The sequence below is a fragment of the Nelusetta ayraudi genome, unplaced genomic scaffold, assembly GCF_046127955.1.
Source record: "Nelusetta ayraudi isolate G7.1 ecotype Tasmania unplaced genomic scaffold, CSIRO-AGI_Nayr_v1 ptg000002l, whole genome shotgun sequence".
Taxonomy (NCBI): Eukaryota; Metazoa; Chordata; class Actinopteri; order Tetraodontiformes; family Monacanthidae; genus Nelusetta; species Nelusetta ayraudi.
In genome coordinates, this window is record NW_027466052.1 from 8,258,087 (window position 1) to 8,277,954 (window position 19,868).

The 19,868-nt window shown below is 43.9% G+C and overlaps 1 protein-coding gene across 1 annotated transcript; it reads right to left on the reverse strand.

The window, feature by feature from the left end:
* Positions 1-353: 353 nt before the first annotated feature.
* Positions 354-19,834, reverse strand: alx4a (ALX homeobox 4a). Its single transcript, XM_076021792.1, has 4 exons — positions 19,414-19,834; positions 10,663-10,982; positions 6,141-6,269; positions 354-4,262 (listed from the first exon to the last, which is right to left on the reverse strand). Exons 1-4 carry the CDS (start codon positions 19,799-19,801, stop codon positions 3,945-3,947), a joined length of 1,155 nt encoding a protein of 384 aa, XP_075877907.1. The 5' UTR covers positions 19,802-19,834; the 3' UTR covers positions 354-3,944.
* Positions 19,835-19,868: the final 34 nt, after the last annotated feature.

A 19,868-nucleotide genomic window follows, 5' to 3' on the forward strand; every position in this document is an offset into this window, starting at 1 on the left:
TGCTTCAGTGCAGCAGGACGCACTGCGAATACACGCGTTCAGCAGCAGTGGGCAACTGCAGAGTGCAGCTGACCACTCAAATGGGTCCTAAAAGATTTAATTTTCTCTATTGTACAAGGCGACTGCTGTCAAGGATGTTTGGGTTAGCGCTGCCATTTTGACCAGACCTTGCTTGATCATTTGATCTCAAGCTACTTAGTAAAATTAAGATTTTAAAAAACTAATACAATTATGTTGCATTGAAATCCATACACTACTAACAATAAGTAAATAATGTATAGTATGTGGGGTGCAGCTTTTATTTTATTCAAGAATATACTAATCCTGAGTTGAAGTTAAATAACTTAATGAACTTTAATAGCACTCAAAACGTAACACAAGCAAAAGTAACATCTTGGCAATTGTTTCAAGAGACAGCTTAAAGCAACAGACAATCTTAAGAGGAGGAAAAGAATCAAAAGGAACAATTGAAGAGGAAAGAAACATTTGACAAAATGAAAACAATACACTCAAATGCACAAAATGTCTCAATGTAGCATCTCTAATTTTTCTTATTTTTCAAGAAAAAAAAACACTTTGTTTGCATGCACTAAAATGTACATGCACACAACAAAAACAATTATTTTACACCCCCACCCTGCCACTCCCCTTCGTTCTGATGACCTGACTTCAGTAGTATTAAAAAAATGTAAAACGGTGCGCAGCATTTTAGACAAAACAAATCATCCCATTGCAAATCTTTTATGCGATTGTAGTTTTTTTGTTTTTTTTTAACCAAACACATTTCCAGCTTCAAACGTTGCGTAAGCGGGGCGGTGTAAGCAGCCCGGGTCAGAGTGATGTAAACCTGAGCTACTGCATGCCGGAACACTACAAAAGGCCCCCGTCTGTCCTGACACACAATCCTGCAGCACAAGGCCTCCACATGGCTCAGCTTTAATTAAAAAGCCTTCCCGGTCCGGCTGTGCCTCGGAGCCTGGGATGGAGGGCTGCAGATTGAGCCAGTGGACAGTGGAAGTGAGCAAGAGGGGAGAGGCTCAGTGCAGTGTGTGTGTGTGTGTATAGAGGTGGGTCATGAGGAGAGGGAAGAATCTTTGAAAGCAGAGCCATGACAGCTGAGGGGGAAGCATGTGTGAGGCATGTTTGTTTTGCATTTACCCCCTTAGCGCAGCTGTGTGCACTGTCCTTTTTCCCAGAACACCGGAACACAGCAGACGCCCTCCGTCCAACCCTGAGCCAGAGCACCGGGGCCCCACGTCCACATTTTGCGAAGGAGACGCTCTCTGTTTTAAGCCCTTCACTCATGATTACACATGTTTGTTGGATTTGGGCTGGAGAGAAAACAAGGTGCCGGTTTGGAGCACTTGAGGGTCAACTGCTCCAACAACAGATGCAGCAACGTTTCCAACCTGCTCAGGGCGCCGAGTGTGGTTTCTAGAGAGCAGAACAAGGTTGCTGTGTATTTCAAGGCTGGCTGTCTGGTTTTTGTTACGGCACCAGGCAAGCTGTTGTGCCTCAGGCACCTTGGAAACAAAGGCAGAACATGCGTATCCTGGAAAATAGTTCACCTACAAGCATTTTCAGCATTACGCTGGAAGCCCATTCCAAGTTCGGAAATCTGGTGGTTGTTAGCACATAAATGTATGGAACTGATATTGTCTTAGTGATATGGGGCAACTCTAGCCCGGTTCCAGATCAATATCGACCGGGCTCTGTTACCTGACAGACATAAACACTGCCAGTTGTCTGAGCTTTGGTGGAAGGAAACAGGACGTTAGATTGTATACGGAGGAAAGAGAACGGAACAAGGAGATTTCTGAAGGTGCATCACGCTCACACTCCGGAAAACGATCCAACCGTGACTCTTTATAACTTTTAGTATGTCAAGTTGATTTTGAAATGAAAGTTAAAGGGGTCGTTACCCCCAAAATCGAGGCCCTGTTGACATTTTCTAATTGACAGAACCGTTGTTAAGATTGACAAAAAGAAAGGATTATGAAAAATGGCATATTTAGCCCTCTGTTTACTGCCTTCCAGTGGAAAAGCTGGATTTTAGCTCCCTGCTAAAACTGATGCCTTGTTGATCCTTGATTGGACAGAAACAAGGCAGTCATTGGGCTGGCAGTCAACAAACCTGGGAGAGGTATCAGTGAGGTTTCAGAGCCCTTTGTGACATCACAGAGGGCTCATTTGTAGATATATATGTTTAGGCATACGCTTTTTGAAATGTAGAGCAAACAAAAGAAATAAAGGACGGACTTTTCTCATTTCTGAGGACTTCATTGTAAGGCTACACACTATTTACTACTAGAAAGCATGAGTGAAGTGAATTTTGCATGATATTGGACCTGTAGCGTTTTGCCAGTGGGCTACCACAGCCAACAAGGCTCTAATGTAGATCCTTTTAAGTGTCTAAAAGTGTCGACACACTTACTATAATCTCCACCCGCCTCTGTTTCAAAGAGGGCTGCTGCTGGTTTCGGTGTTATTTCTGGCAGAACGACTGACTCGTAGGCACTTCTTCCCCTGGAACCCTTGAGTAGTGTGGAGACATGAGGGGCACAGTCGTGTCTTCTTAGAGTTCGTCCCCCTAAAAACAGTGCGGGCTCTGTTTGGAGGCTGGCGCTCCCAGGCTCTTCCGCCCTGAGAGCAGCAGGCCTGCTGTGGCCCTCTCTTACTCCCACACACCACTTCCTCCTCCATCCTTCCCACTGCCCGGCCATCAGCAGGCTGACTCAGTGCAGCAGGTGGATCTCTCTCTGGCCCTGACAACAAACCAACACGAGACCTCTCTGACTTCCTAGTCTGGAAAGTTGCATCCAATTCTGTATTTTGCTCATGTCTTTGGAAGCATCACAAAATGACAGTTAAAATGACATTAACAGGGTTTTTTTTTTTTTTTCTTTGGCATGATTTTAGTTGCATTTTAGTATTACCTAATATTGACAAAGAGGCCCAATGTGTAACATTCGTGGGGATCTATTGGCATACAATGGAATAGAAAACAATTAAACATTTTAATGGTGACGATAGAGTCGCTATCAATATATGTAGTGTTGTCATGTATCATGTATGTTTGCAAATAATAGATTTTTTTTTTTTTTTTTAAATGAATGTGATTTGTTGCTGTGATACCACAAAGCATCAACTGTCTACCAAATTCTGCCGTGATATCACATCATCAGTTTTTTTAGAGAGATGGACAACAGTGATTAACCTCAAAGGGAAAAGAAAATTCTGATTAGAGCAAAACATTTGCAGAGTGACACTGATATTTCTTTTTAAATAATATAATATGATGGCCTGTTATGTTATTTGTTCTTGTGTATGCTTTCTTACCACTACATGCAACTAAATCTCACACATTGGGCTGCCGCCTTTTTAAAAAAAAAATCTACATGACATTATATATCAACAATGACTCACTATTTAACTTGAATTTAATATTTTTTTCTTTTTTTGAAAGAATATTTAAAGTTGTCAGCAGAGGGGAAAAAACACCCATATTTTAAATTATAAAATAGGAGAAAACAAAAAAACAGCACCTGAACAGAAAACCACAACAAGACTCAAAGTCTGGACAAAACGGATCTTCCGATTGTTAACGCAAATAAGTGCATGGATTTGCTTGAAATTGTCTGGCTTTTCCAGTCGTCACCGCTGTTGCACTGCGACTCATTGCAGAAAGTTAGTACAGCGCCACCTCTCTGCAGCGTTCACGCCCCTGCTGTGGTAGATTTCTGTCACCAGAGGAGGCACATGGCAGCACCACGATGCTTATCTAACGTATTAACTGTCTCTTGCTCGCCTATCCCCAACTATTTGCACAATTATTTGATCGCAATGCTCACAAACGTTGCTTTTTGGTGTTTTCAATTCATTCTCAAATCGCCTGGATGGTTCAGGGCTCGACGAAAGGTGCCCCATCCTGCAGGTTTGTCACCTCATGTTGCCCAAGATATGGCTGCACTGTGCTCCTTGGCCTTCATGCGCAAAGCGGCAATGCTGGAGGTCTTTCGGTCGGGGTCCATGTTGAGGTCATACGCATTGATGGCTGTCGGCATACCGGACCCTCCGAACAGACTGCCCATGTGAGTCTGTCCCATGTGGCCTCCTGGACTGGGCATGCCCAGAAAATCAGACACTCCGCTGGCTGAGTGGGGGTGAGGTGTCATACATGGAGTCACTGTGTCGCAGGGCACGACGCAGCCAGGCAGGGGGGACGCTGCGCTGCTGCCTCCGATCCAGGAAGGGTTCTGAATCTGAAATATTTCGATAGCACAGCAGTTGGACTGTTAGTGATGGGCAGAACTGTCATATGAAGATTCCTCCCTATTCTTGTGACTCATTACTTGTGTTCTCAAAGTTTCCAACTAACCTTAGACAGGCATTGGTGCCCTTTGTGGCATCACAATGGGCTGGTTTTCACAATTGCATACTTTATCACGTACTTTCTGAAAGTGCACCAAGCTAAAGTAGCAGACTAGCAGTGCATGGACTTTTCTCATTTATCAGAAATTCACTGTATTTTATAAAACAATGTGAAACTGACATTTACGGGGGAAATATTTCCCCCCTGTGTTTTGTAATAAGACAAATAAGATAAACATGTGAACCTTCTTCCCTTCTCTTTGTATGATATTTAAAAAATTGTATAGAGAACATGGAAAATGTTTCATGGAGAGGCCACTTTTTACGTCTCTTTTACTTTGAACCAGGGTGAACATGGACAGTAATATCCACCCTATGCATTCAATGAACTAATAATAAATGACTTGTCTTGCGCACAATCTATTCCCCCAGGGATGATGCACTCTGCTGGCCCGCCACTGGCAGTTATCTCTGGCATGTTGGGCGTGCCAGCTTTTATTCACTGTCTGGCAGTAGAATACTAAATAACTTTACGAATAATTACTAATAATTATTACTAATTTTGTTTTTGTTGCAAACGTCATTTTGCACCTGCGGCCACGAGGTGGCATTAGGTTGGAATGGGCGTGTCTGATGTGAGGGGTCAGAGTTGAAAGTGAAACAGGTCAGGTCAGGTGACGTTAGAAAGTTAGCAACACTAACATAAACAGTCCGAAACCGTTAGTAGATTTAATAGATGTCTATTAGTATGATCCCCCCGCCCCTCCCAGTATGTATATTCAGAAAAAAAATTACTAGCTTTAACTGCTTGAAATAACGGTTCGCGTTACGATTTTTAAGACCACAGAACTGATTTGCTTGATTTGATTTGATTTGATTTGATCGTATGTATTTATTTAAAGCCAACATGAGCCTGAACGAAGGGGAAGGAAATGTACGACAGAAGAGGAATAACAAGGTTAAAGGTAGGACGCAACATTTTCTAAACTTGCCAATACGAGCCGCAGCAACTGTGCTAGTCCTAGTCGAGTCGGGGAAAGTTCGCGGTACTGCGTTTGGTTCGGAATCGTTTTGTAGTTGTTTTTTGGTCTGGCCAGTAACATATTCGGATATCGAGGGTTAAGAGTCGAAAATTTTGGACTCGTGGAGACTCCGTACTCCAGTACCCATTAGTTACATAAAACAGACACAAAATGTTATCTTGTGGAATATCTAAAAACTTATTTAAGAACTTAAGAACGGCTTGTCCTTAATTACGACATACGTAATGCAAGTAAAAAAAATATATATATATACTTGAACATAATGTGCTATTCTGTGGAGAGGAGGGCTGCTGTCCCTATATGCCCCAGCTCAGCACATTGTCAGAGCGTTAGCGACAGGAAATTAAACTGTATGAGCAGCCAAAATATTTTCACATCTAAATTAGTGATTTAAGAATTTATTTCCACCACTCCTGAGTAACAGGGGCAGTTGTGGATTTTGTTGTGTTCTGTAATAGTAATGTGTAGAAACCATCATGATTTTTAAATTGGAAGTATAATTTAAAATAACTAATTTTTAAACTTATATCATACTGTACTAATGCAGAGCTAAGACTTACTTTGTATTTGTCTTATTTCACTTTCACATGTGCTGCATGCAGCACTTTCTGTTTTTTGTTTTTTTTTTTAACTATAATGTTGTCCATCAATCAACTTCTCAAAAAAAAAAAAAAAATCTCATAGAGATAATAACAAAAACTTTGATTATGGTTGATGGCGCCATACCTGTGCGTAGTTTTCTGGACGTGCCAAGAGAGGCAACTCATAAGCGGTTGAGAAATGTGTCCGAACTTGCTGCATTTGTCCAAAGCGCTCCCTTTTCCTCCACTTTGCCCTTCGGTTTTGAAACCACACCTGCAGACAGAGAGACAACTTGAATATCAAAAAGTTGGCAGGAACGAAGCACAATTTCACTTTTATCACGCAACGCATTCACACAATGCTACATTGAAAGTTCTAAAAGAGGGAAAACGGAGTTAAGTGACTTATATACCTAAACCCTTTTGACAGGAAGTTTCTCCCAAATCTTAAGGAAATACTTTTCAATAGATAAAAATCTAGGTTTCTGATTAAAATGAAGCCATGCAACACTGGCAGGAAACTGGAGGAAGGGGGTGGAGGGTGGGGGGGACCCTGCAGCACATTAAAAAATGCTCTTTTTTGACAGCATGGGTACAAACACAAATCAGCGGCAGTGAAACAGATGTAATGTGAGGAAGCAAACAAACTGCTGGTTGTCAAGCCGGAGAGGAAGGAGAAAACAACATTTGTAAATAATGTCACAATCGCTGGAGAACGTAAGCAGATCCCTTCTTCCCTCAGTGCTGCTTATTTGTTTTCTGACAAGAGAAGGACTTTAACCTGGCTAATGTTTTTCTAATCACCTGTATTGGACTCTGGGATTTGTTAAGAGCACCACTGTTGCAGTCAGTATTTGATACTTCCTGTTTGCATGTTTTGACCTAAAATACGCTCTTAAAATTTTATTTCAAAAAGTCTCAAGTGTGTTATTTTTTTTATTCCCAACCGGACTGCCACCAAATTTCAAAATAGAAATTAATGCTGATTCATTTTTTTTTTTTTCCCCCTGCGGTTATTTCTTCCATTTCATGAGACAGCACTTTTCTTCACACACACTTTATAGTAAAGAGGAGATATGGGAAATTGAAAAGTGAGATGGGATTATGTGTGAGGTTTGTTTGCATTTTCCTTTTTAATTTCCTGAAGCCTGAAGCTCCTGGCTTTGCGGCGCTGTCTCCTCCTAAGTTAAAGACTCACACAGACCAGAGGATGTAATTCTGTTTGCCCTCATCGCCCTCTGCACTGCCCAAATCAGGATCCTGAGACCCTGACATTATTTTTCTGCTTTGTATTTGTAGGGAAGTTTTTATGTTTGGTCCCTTCCCCTCACCGACATACAGTGTCAGCAACAGCCCTCGTCTGCTCCGCGTCCATCGATGTGCACAGTCTGTTGGCTATTACACAGGGAGAACATATTTCTGTGCTGCACACACAGCGTTGTGACAGTAATTGGTAAAGACCATGACAGCTTAAGTAGCCGGTGGACTTTCAATGAGGCTTTATTTATGTTACAGCCCCAGAGAGAAAGAGCAGAGAAATGCCAAGCCGGCCTCAGCAGGAGAGCTGTATGGGGCTGAAAACACTTTGAAGTGAGAGTGCGGCTCAGAGGATTGATAACCCGCCTGGGCTGTCACTCACGTCAGCTTGCAAAGCAAAGTGAGAAGAAATCCAAAGCTGAGCCTGGCTTCACTTTTCCAACACCCCTGAAGTACTAATAATATCATGGAAACACCTCCGATTATCATGTGATTAAAATGTGTCATTCTTTTTCTACAAAATCCCCTTGGTCATTTGGTGAAGAAGGAAATTCTTTTAGTTTCTTTTAGTTGATGTCATTTTGGATGCTGTGTTCTGTGTTAGTTTGAGTTTAGTTTATTGATTTTCCTTTCATCACATATTTTATTGTTTCATGTTCCTCCCTTTCTTTTGTCACTGCTTTTCCTCAGTGTTTCTGGATTCTGTAGTGGTTGGTTTAGACTTTAGATCTTTGACTGTTCCTATTTTGTCCTTAACTGGCCTCGAATCCCCGTAATCCTTATGTATCTCTGGCATTAATAAATAACTACGAAGGGAAACTGCCCTGCCCTTGTCTGTATCTGGGTCTGAACCGACTTCCTGTAATCTGAGGACATGACTGATGAGGTGGACAAGCTCATCACTGCAAAATGCTGTGCACAATGAACTATTCTTTGTTTACCTGTAGATATGTCTTAAAATGTAAAAATGGTTATTGCGAACCCTTGTATATTCACATTTGAAATCACCATTTTACAGACAAGGAAGAATATAATATATAAATATAGAATTATATAAATTATATAATATATAAATATAAATGATATATAAATTGTTCTTTCTAATACTTATTTTTTTCCCCTCTGTTTCTAACATTGAGCATTATTCCACTCACAGCCTTATTGGACTGTATTTTAAAGCGAGTAGTCAGACTTCCCGCTGTGTCTTTTTCCGTTGCCTAAACTCATACGGACACCTGTGTTTACCTGGTGAGCTCTACATCTCTGACGGCATCTCGTATCTAGGAGATCTAGAAGATCTAGAAGAGCCAAACTCCAAATCTAAGAAATGTGATGTTGTTGAAACCCCGACCCTTGACCCCTGACCTTCCATGTATCTGTGGCGCATATGACTCAGATCTGAACCTTCTTTCTCCCTTTGAAAGAGTGAGACTGAAAAAGCAAACAGCTCCAGACCCTCATCCCCCACCCCTGCCCCCACCCCGCACGTCCTGTGTGAGAAACGTCCGGCAGTGAGTTGAAATATTGTCCTCAGCATTACACACACGTACCTATTGCAAAAATGCACATATATTCTTCATGTTAAAGTTTGGAAGATTTTTTTTTTGTTTGTTTTTTTTGCGCCCACCTCTCGATTAATTCAGAAATGGAGTGAGTGCAAGCCAGCTAACCGGAGCACAGAGCTGTGTTCTCCGACAAAGCAGGCATCTCGTGTCTTTTATCTTTTTAACTTGAGTGTTAAAGAGAGCCGCCAGGAGAGCTGAAGGCTGTAAAGCTGCATCCATCCGAGGAGGCACGTCTGTAATGGCATAAGCTGTGCAGCAGAGCAGGGTAACCTCAGAGCCTCGGGGCTGAGTTATAACCCTGCGGTTTCACAGACTTCCTGTATTTCACTGCCTCTTCGGTCACCATTCCAGAATGTCACACGAGAGATTGTTTTTTAAATGAGCCCATATCCCATCGCTCATACGCACCGCTTAAAGAAAGAAAGAAAAAAAAAATAAAAACATCGAAAAACTGAAGACAGGTTAGTTATTAATTGTAAAACAGTTGAATATCACGTGGCTTAAAAATGTTCAAAACTTCATATATGGCTTGAAATATTGGCTGCTAGCTGGCTCGGCGCTCATGGGAAGCCTTTCACACCTACCTTGGACGCCACAGCAGGGACACATTCTTGTCTGGACAGGATGTTAATGAAAGAAAAACAGAGAAAATCCCGGGGCTTTGGTAGTCCATGACACACACACACACACACACACACACACACACACACACACACACACACACACACACACACACACAAGCTCAGACATCCAGGAAGAGTGGAGGTCTCGTTCTCTGCTCGCAGATGTTGGAGTGCCTTGCGCGACCAGATTATATGTAAATCGGGGCAGAGGGTCACCAGCGGGGCTTCACTCACAGGGATTTTTTACGGGCCAATACCAGCAGAACTCGACCCGACGCAAATTGAGAAAAACAAATGACAGGTAGGAAGAAAAACGCCAGGGAGGGGGATCCAATCAGCATGCAGCTCGGTTGAAAGGGTCTCCCCGCACACTGATGGAGGTTCGCCCTCCGACACACGGCACACATGAGGCCCAGGCTGCTCCAGCCTCAACCCCTTGGGCCCCCCGAGCCTCTGCGAACTCCCACTCCCCCGCTCTCTCCCCCGACTCCCACATCACCAGATAAGTCTCTGCTGTTGTTCTGTGAGTGACGTTATCTGTGCAGAGCTGCAGATGTTGAGGGATGGATGAGGCGATGTTGTTGTGCAGACCCTCTGCTCCTACTTATTGATTCCGCAGGCATGCCGTTGCACAAAACTTGCACATAACTTGCATTTATAAGTAGTAGTAGTAATAGTTGACTAGAAGTATGCCCGCGTTTGAGGTGCTGGTGACATCTTGTCATCCGCGTGACCAGTTTGGAGTTCTACGGAAAGAATCCAATGCAACCGAGTATGTGTGGTGGCCATGTCTTCCAGCTTGACATCCAAGAGTCTGGACGAGGTGGTAGTTCAGTTGGACTATTATACAGCGACGCTTGCACTGTGTTTTTAGCCAAGATATCCACGGGTATCTCCTGGATGGGAGTGCAATCATGTAAGCACGTGTGAGATAGGCGACATCGCGACACGCTACACCTCTGTGTACATGAGCGCGGAAGTGCCAGGACTTCAAAACATCTCAAAAATGGCGCAACCAATGCAACACAATCGCGTCCGAAAAGGGCCAAAAAAAAGTTTGCCGCCAACAATTGCACAGCATACCTTGTTCATTCATTCAGTTCATTACATCCAACCAGTCGAATAATCGTTTCTGTAACTGCTGACTAGTCAACAATCAAAATAGTCTTTACACATACCTGACATTCTGCAAAAAAATGTTTAGTTCAGTATGAAGCATTACCTGCACGCGGGCTTCAGTCAGGTCAGTCCTCAGCGCCAGTTGCTCTCGGGCGTAAACGTCAGGGTAGTGTGTCTTCTGGAAAACCTTCTCCAGCTCCTCCAGCTGGTAGCTCGTAAAGGTGGTGCGGTTGCGTCTCTTCTTGCCCTTGTTACTTTCGCTGCCATCGCCCTTGTCCAGAGGGCTCGACAAGTCTGTGCCGTGCGGCCTGTCGGAGGCCCCCTTCGAGCCTGGGTCCTTCACCGTCAGGTAGCTGGTCTCCATTCCTGGTGCGTCCGAGTCCGTGGCCAGTTCGGAATCTGCCAAGCCTGAGCTGTCTTTACCTGTTGAAAGGGGAAGGACGGAGGAATTTGTCAGAGCTCACAAGTGGAATGAAATTAAAACATATCTGTGGCAGAGAATCATGAGAACTGATTCATGACAACATGATGATCTGATCTGTCACTCTGAGTTTACAGTCTATAAATGCAAGGAAAAATGGATGTGCCTGTAACACATTGTGTTTTACTGCCGTTCTCTGAGATTTCCAAGTTAACCAAAGTCATGTGTCGTCGAATCTCCAGAAAACGTGTACAAAGGGGCCGATTCTCAAACTTTGCCGCTGCTTCTCAGATCCGTATATCCAAGTCTGCTTTTTACAACGCTGTCGATGTGTAACACACATGCCAAACACCTTGGCAATAGGGAGGGAGTTGTCCTAAAAGGAAACGTGTCTCGTTCAAAACACACACACAAAAACGCACAAGGTGGTGACGCAAATGTGACTGCATGGCCCAGAATTCTGCTCCAAGCCGTCGCGTCCTCATAGCCAAAGATTTATTCCCGATCGGCGCCAGAACTCATGGCGTTTGATGGGGTGGAACACAGAAATTTCTCGCTCCGTGGGAGAAAAGTTGCGCGGCAGGTGTAAAATGGGGCGCCGGGGGGTGTGAAGTTCTGTGACGACTTGGGCTGCAAAATTGCAACTCAATTTTTTTTTTTTTTTTTTACTTCCCTTGCAGGCGCCTCTTCGAGAAGTTCAGTTGCGGCGCGGAGACCACACATGCGAAAACGCTGCGTGTCTTTTAGAAGCTTTTGCAATTAATTTCCTCGGAGCCACAAAAGCTCCATCTGTGTACTCACTCTCTTCTTTCTCTATTACACGCACACAGGAGGCACACGCACACGCACACACACACACACACACACACACACACACACACACACACACACACGCACACGCACACACACACACACACACGGATTCAGCCTAAAAACCTCTGGCAGCTCTCGGTTCATAAATCTCCTCAGCTGCGTTTCTGCCAAGTGTTCTTGTCTGAGCTGGCAGCCACACTCCTGCCCTTCCCCGCGCCACTCAATCTGACGCACAATTTTGGATTATTGAACGTGCACATCATGGCCGACCAGGGTACAGCTTCACCTCAGCTGTCTCACTCGCTCTCTCTCTCTCTCTCACTTGCTTTCTCTCACTCTCTCTGTCTCTCTCTCTGGCTCAGTCCTGAGGCCAACTCATGGTGCTGCACCTTTCCCTTCCCTTTCCTGTTCCGCGACGCCATCTGAGGTGAGGTTATTTTCGGGGGGCGGAGGATAGGGTGAAGGACATCGCTGCCCATCTGCTCATCTGTCCAAAACGATTTGTCGGGTTAGAACCGCGCAGAACATCTCCCGAATAGAGCCGGTGACTCGCGGCTCGGTGCCATGTTGGGCAACAATCTGCAAGGTGATGAGAACGGACACCTCGTCATCTGAGCTGGCAGAGCACCTGCAACCAAGTGTCACTTTTTCAATGCCGTTGAAATAGGTGGAATCGCTATACTGTTATTTCATTCTACTCTGGAATTTCACATCCAACATTTTCTTTTGCATAACTCCCCCGTGTACATTTCCTCTTTTTCATATCTCCTCCCAGGTAAAGGAGGTGTATTCAACGCTCAGCTCATTAGACTTGCGCAGAAACGAAATTTGCCAAGTACGGAACTTAGGTGCCACGCTGCTTGCTATGGCCGCCTGCGCTGTTTGTCTTGCCGTCCATGACTAACACATCCTGTTAGGTTGGAAGGGAGCGAGTGTGTTTCATCCCAGCGCAAATGCCCCAGTCATTCCATCATAGTTCCCTGGCCTGCACCCCGAGTCCCCGCAAGCTGTCTGGCTGTTTGAAATCATGAGGCCTCTCGTTGATCAAAGGCCATTGTTTATATCTCATGTCGCTGATGTTTCTTTGGCAGGAGTGGGATATTGTGACAATCCTCCAGTTGTTGGCAACGTGACCTGCCGGAGCTGCGAGGCTCTGCGTCTCCGTCCGAGGTGTAGCGGCGGCGGGCCGTGCAGTGGAAACCTCCGTATGTCGAGGAGCCACTGTGAAACTATCGCGCTGAAATAACCGTCCGTGTTGAATTCTGTGAGCTCTCAAATCAGAGAGCCCGATTTCAGCTTACACCTGCACTGTGCCGCCTTCAGCAAACGAGCACGGCCTAAAATATAACAAAGCAAACTACCGAAATTCTTTTCTTTCCTTCGAGATGACAATGCCACGCAAAATGTTTGGGGATGTGACCACAGAATGTTCTATTTTCACTGCCACGGCCCCAGTGCTCAGCATCTGTTCTAATTACTGGAAGAAAAGAGCCTGCAGCTCTTTTGCTGTGCGTAAAAAAATTTGCTCCGCAGCAGATTTGAGTTGATTTTAACTGATTTAAGCGTGTGATTTTTAATAACGCAAGGCACGGACGTGACGGCCAGAGTGACATTCTTCTCAGTCGCCCGCCGCCCATTTGCGGTGGGAGACAAGGGGGCAACATCAAAGTGTGATTTAACTAGCTGTAAAGCAACAGGGCACCTTCCCTGCATCTTTATTGAGTGGAGTGGCCGGGGTCAGCTCGCCGTGTTAAGAGGAAACACTATAAATTACACACCACGCTGCAGCGGCTGAGAGAGATTAACAGCGCGGAGGTCAAACTGGAAAAGAAATATCCGAAACGGAGGGAAACATAAACTTTGGTGGAGAAGGGAGAAAGGCGAAGAAGAAAAATAGACTTTGACTGCACGTTCAAGGAATGTTTTTACTTGCTGGTGTTTGGGGCGATTTGCAGCGGAGACTTAGACTCAGACTCCTTGATATGCTTTATTCTCACATAAAAGGTCCAATCTGTAACATTTAAAGGATCTACTGGAAAATAATAGCATGTGTATTTGGTTAGATGGTCGCTGTTTTGTTTTCATTGTCCAGTGATAAAAAATACTTTGACTTAAAAAGAAGGTCAATTTATTCTACATTGTTTCACTACGTATCGACTTTAGCCCGGAACGCTTGGGCATTTTACACTGATTTTACACCTGTTTAAGAAAAGAAATTGGATTATGTGTGACATCAGGGGTAATGGAGATTTACGAAAATATTGTTTCCAGTGTGTATTCTTACCATTAGATGGTGCTAAATGTCACACACTGGGCCTTTAGCTGGGTAAACTGAACAGCTTTTGTAAGTAATTACAAATCCCAAACCCCCAACCCATTAAGGAAACACATACTGAAGGGTAGTGAAATAATTTAAATGCACACATATGGATAATGATAATGTGACTTGGAAGAAGAGTCTGTTAGATAAATTAATGTTTTGTCATTCATAATTCAATTTCACGTTCACCACTGACTGATTTTTGGCGTTGGGCGGTCACATGAGTAATCAAGGACGGCTAATCCAGACAGTGCATACAATGAAAAATACAGACAGTATGAAATCATCACACGCCAGGTACGCTCTCAAAGTCAACTCGAGCTCTCTGTTCAGGTGATCGATAACTCAACTGTCATGTAACACCCCGCTGTAACAGCTACTTTAAACGCATCACCACGAAACCTTTTCACCAAGTTCTCTGAAGAGCCACGTTCCAGAAATCCAACCTCTTTGGAAAGAGCAAACACCATCCCTGGGAATAGCTCAGTGCCCACGCATGCACATGTGCGCGCATACACACACACTAACACACGGGGCCGTAGACGCACACGCAAGCACACAATGTCGGTTTCTCCAGAGCAACCCCTTTTTTTTTAATGTTACGGCCATGTGAAAGGTACAAATTCACTTTGAAATCCAACTCTGCTGACGGAGCACAGCAATCATCCCGCTCAGCATGCCGTGCATGATTCGCAGACTCCAAAAAAAAAAAAAAAAAAGAAAGAAGAAGAATCCATAAATCGTACGACTGATAAATCACCTCTCACGCACGCTTTTGTCTTCCTTGCACTCTCCCCCTCTGCTCCTCTCTCCTTCCCACCAGCTCGCCGCCAAATGTTTCTCTCTGGATCAAAACAGAATTTCCTTCACTTCACGTTTTGCCCGCTGATAAAAAAGGAGGAGAAAATTCCATCCGAGCAGAGGAGACTTGCAGACATTTTGTGCACATGTACGCAAGAGGAACGCTACTCTGGATGGATAAGCAAGTGGGATAGCTTCTGCTGCAAAAGAAATGTGTTAACTCTTTAAACTAAAGAGTAAAAACCTGAATTGTCATTGAGAAGTTCAGAAATGGGGATCGCTCTGAAATTATCCTGTTAGTTCAGCCATCACAAATCTTTCCTCTATGACTCCCTCAGAATCTTTTTCACGGTGGACACACAGCCGTTCTGTCACAGACTAAATGTGTTCAGATGATTGGAGTAATTGCTGTAAAGATTTAATTAATAAAGCACAGTGCAGTGTTTACTATTCAGCATTGGGGAGCTTTTGTTGGCCTTCTGATGAAAACAAATAGCGCTCTGTGTCAGACAATGAAAGCTGGGCAATAAAGCAGAAGAATGAGATAAAATAGTTGGCAGAGTAAACCTCCAGATTTTGCTTTCAGAGGCAAAATAAAATTATATTTGGCTTGCCGCAGAGCCATCACATTTTTTTATGATCAAAAAGTGCTCAAAGTAATAGATGTTAGTTCTGCCGATGAGGAATGACTTTGCAGATGGATTTTTGCACAAAGGAAGCCTCATTTCACAACGAACTTATACATTGTCAGAGTAAGAAAAAAAAACCCAGGTCAGCTGTTAGTATTGACATTACAAGAGGTGACTAACAGGCTGACATCCTGGACCCCCCTTTTCATTTTTTTCAACCCTGTGGCCACTCTGCCATGCAAATGGAGCCTTAAGTAAACTGCCTGCCAAACCTTAACCTAAATGGTAAAACGATCCCGAGTCCTTGTCGCCTTCACTCATGTCACTGGCGGCCTGAAGTGTGTCTCACTTGTCTGGGCCGCATGGCTGGTTCCTATTACTTCCTGCTCAAACCAATCAGTGCAAATGGCTGTTACGACAGGCTCAAAATTGTTGTGCGCGGTGAGTGATGGGGAAGGAGGGGAGTGGTGGGGGGGGGGGAACAGAAACGATAATGGGGACAAAATCACACTTTTAATGCCGCCGCCGAAACTGCCTCCTTGAGCCGGAGTAACAGGAGGCAGCTCTCTGGTGTGTTTTCCGTGCAAACATATCATTTCTCTGCAAATGTGGCCGACCGAGCGTTGCTGAAAGACTCGGAGCCACAATAATTAGGCCCGCAGCTCAACACGCCGCAGCAACAAAGAAACATTCTTTATATAACTGCTGCAGTTAAATGTTTACGATGCAAAATTGGATCCCAATGTTGCAGAGTGCTCTGCTCTGACACCAGAGGGTTGAGGGTTGAGGGTTGGGGGGAGGGGGGGGTTCTCGAATGGATTTTCTCCGCTGCGTTGGCCCGGTGGAAAGTGCGACCCCCGCCTCTACCTCCTCGTCTCCTTTCCAAACAGACGAGGGCAGGAAAGCCGAGCTAAAAGGTCGGCGCCCTCAGACGCGGAGAGCGAACGTGGACACATCAAAAGAGGAAAGGGAGTTTTCTCCTCAGCTCCCACCAAGACGCGTAGGAGGCTTCGCCCGGCGCTGCGAAGTAGCTGATCGGATCAGCAGGCAGTCAGTCAGTCAGTCAGTCAACAACTTGAGCAAACTGATGTTCCATCTCATTTGCGCTCATCTGTACAATGTGGACTCTATGACTTCCCCCATTTCTTTGCTTAAATTAACACTGCGGCTTGCATTATGCATTACAGTGTTGTATTGAAATAATTAAATACGGGTTGCATGTTTATACCTCATTAATTACTCTTGCAATGACTTGGACTATTTTAATGTAAAAGTAAATGTAACCAACAATATTTCTATAATGATCCAAAATAACTGCTGGATTTGTATTTGGCACTGCTCAATCTTAAAAAAAAAAAAAAAAAAGCATACATATGTGTTTATATATTTATATACCGTATATATAAATATATATATATACATATGCATGTGTGTATTATTATTTTTTTAGTATTATTTTTTTATGATACTTCTAATGTGTCTTGTTTTGGCAGCCGTGTTGTTTTCCTCCTGCAGTTATAAGACTCATTGTTCTGGCGTCTCTTCTCTCATACTTGTGTTGTGCTGCCAGGTCAGAACTGAAAGCTGTCGGCCTGTGCTGCTCTCCTGAGAACTCACCATCGAATGCAGGCAAACGGTCTTTCTAATTCTCTCTTTCGAAACCAGTCAGCGCTTCACCTCGGACTGAACGGATCGAGCGTCGGCTTGTAACAATAAAGCCTCCCTGACAATCCCAAACCACCTGATAACAGCCTTAAATACAGGTTCGATCAAAGCCTTCCTAGCCAGATGCGTCTTCCAACGCACACATGCGGATCATCTATCACTCAGGTTCAGCAGTTAAGTCCGCGGTGTGTCGGGCCCAGGGCAGGAAAAAAGATGCCAACCACCAATAATCTGCCGCAGTTGGCGGTTCCCTCCGCTAAAAGTCGTTTTGTAACGTATTTTACGGGATTTAAACAAATATGGTTACGTTGTCTTTCAAAAGGGGGTTGACAAAAACAGGGATTGGAGTGAATGTAAAGCAGCATCTCCTCTGCAGACCCACGGGAGGTTTGAGTCTTTCAGGCCACTGAGCAGACGGCAAACACACATCTGACTCGCATTAATACCAGAGCTGCTTTTGTCTATGCATAGATATTTTCTTCCTTACTGTGAATCCGGTCATTAGCTTCAGGGATCAGTCAAAAAATAAATAAATTAATTAATTAATAACACACAAGAGGAGGAAGCCTGATAATCCACGTCACCTTTCTTTTTTAAGATCAGATGTCTGACGTTTAATTGAAATTATTATTATTATTTTTTTTTTATTAATCTGTTTTTAATTTTAATTTTAACAATTTTTTTAAAGCGGAGAATCTTCCCGTCCGAGGGATCTCTAAATGTAATATGTAAAAAGAAGAAGAAGAAAAAAAAAAAAAACTTGCACGGTATTGTTTGCTTGTTGTTTTCTCCTCTGCCGACCACTTCAGTTAAGTCACAGCCGAGAGGTTGCGGTAAATTTACAAGATGGTATAAAAATGGGACTATTTAGAAGTTTATTAGGGATTTAACGGCCATTATAAACACCTTGAAACAGCGAGCACTAAATTTTAAATGCAACTCATTCGGTTCGCATTAAAACAAGGTGCGTAAAGGCAACCAGTTTAAGATCTTCTTAAGACCTCTTCTTTTTCTATTATTATTATTATTTTTATTATTATTATTATTATTATTATTATTATTAATAATAATAATAATAATAATAATAATAATAATTTGCTATTTCTATCGTTACCAATAATCCTATTTTCAGATGTCAGGGACCAATATTATTCTTTATATTTTATATATGTATATATATATTACTACCATTTTTCTTCAACTTTACATTGTATGAGCTACTGACAGAGGTCAACCTCATCAGAATACACTCAAATCGTCTTTAACAACCGCGACCAACAACAAGTGATAAACAAGTAAACGAAATAATTGTCCAACTTGAAATACGTGAACGTGAAAATCGATGAAATAAGATTTGTGCCATCTTTCTCACCGTCTTTATTTGGTGACAGTGAAAAGACCCAAGTGAACGCGTCAAAAGTAGACAGACCCAGACTTCTTTAAAACGCCCTGTTTTTTTGGGGGGGGGGGGTTTCTTTTTGGTTTGTTTTTTGCTTCAAAAATGAAAATGTTCCTATTGCACTTCAGTCCAGAAGCTCATTTCCTGCCGGCCTTAATCCGCCTTCCGGGGGTCACCGTGTGTCTGACACTTCATCATCCAGCCATCACAGCAGCGGCCCGGCGCACTTAAAATCTAATTGAAGCCAATCAGGCCGAGCACTGAAATGAAAATATGATCAGTTTGGAGCTCACCACTCATACCATCTGAAAACCTGTTAATTCAATTGTCCGACTCAGCTCCAATATTGAGGATTGTAATGCAGATTATCGCATTAAATACGTCCTAATTTAATTCTGGTGGCCAATGGGACAAATTTGATAGTCGCCACGATTATGTGCCGCTTCTCCACCGTGTTACGCGCAATGACGGCATGGTTCCACGATGTGCGCGTATTTTTACTCTTATTTTGATTTTATTTTGATTTTTGATTTTACGCATGCCAATACGTGTGAACGGTTCTTGAAAGCGGCAACGTGCGTATAAGATGCGCAGTGAACCGTCAACAGTCAGATCTTTTAAATAACACTCGCGGCTCCATCTGCGGAGTTTGTGGCGCGGCGATGACAGATAAATGACAGCGTCCTGAGAGTGAAACGCACGGAAAACATATCTGCCGTAGCCACTTACAGTGTCGTCGCCTTTTGTGACGGAAGGTTAGGGGAAGAAAAAAGGAGTTTATAGGCGCTCTGCGCATTGCAACTCACCGTAACACGGGAGCAGCGCTCCGTTGCGTCCGCCGTCCGGGTGCAGTTTGGCCTCCTCGGGGGGCGTCTTGCAGGAAGACCTGTGCATGAAGAGGTGGTATTTGCTGAAAGAGTCTTGCCCAGCTGCTGCTGCTGCTGCTGCTGCTGCTGCTGCTGCGGCTGCGGCGGCATCCAATGACTGGCACTCCTGCTGGAAGGGGCTGCGGGACTTTTCTCCGTAGGCCTGACCTTTGGCGGCCAGCAGGGCGGTGGGGCTGTATTTGGTGTCAGTGGCCTGGAATGTCCCGAAGTGCTCCGTGTGCTGATCCCTGCCTGGCGCCACCGACGGGCTGTAGTACGAGTCCATGGATGTCATGTCGCCGTATGACGCGCGGATCTCGGCGTTCATGCCTGAAAAGGAGTTGGAGGAGAGGGGAGGAAGAAGAAGAAAAAAAAAAAGTCGACTTCTCCCCCTT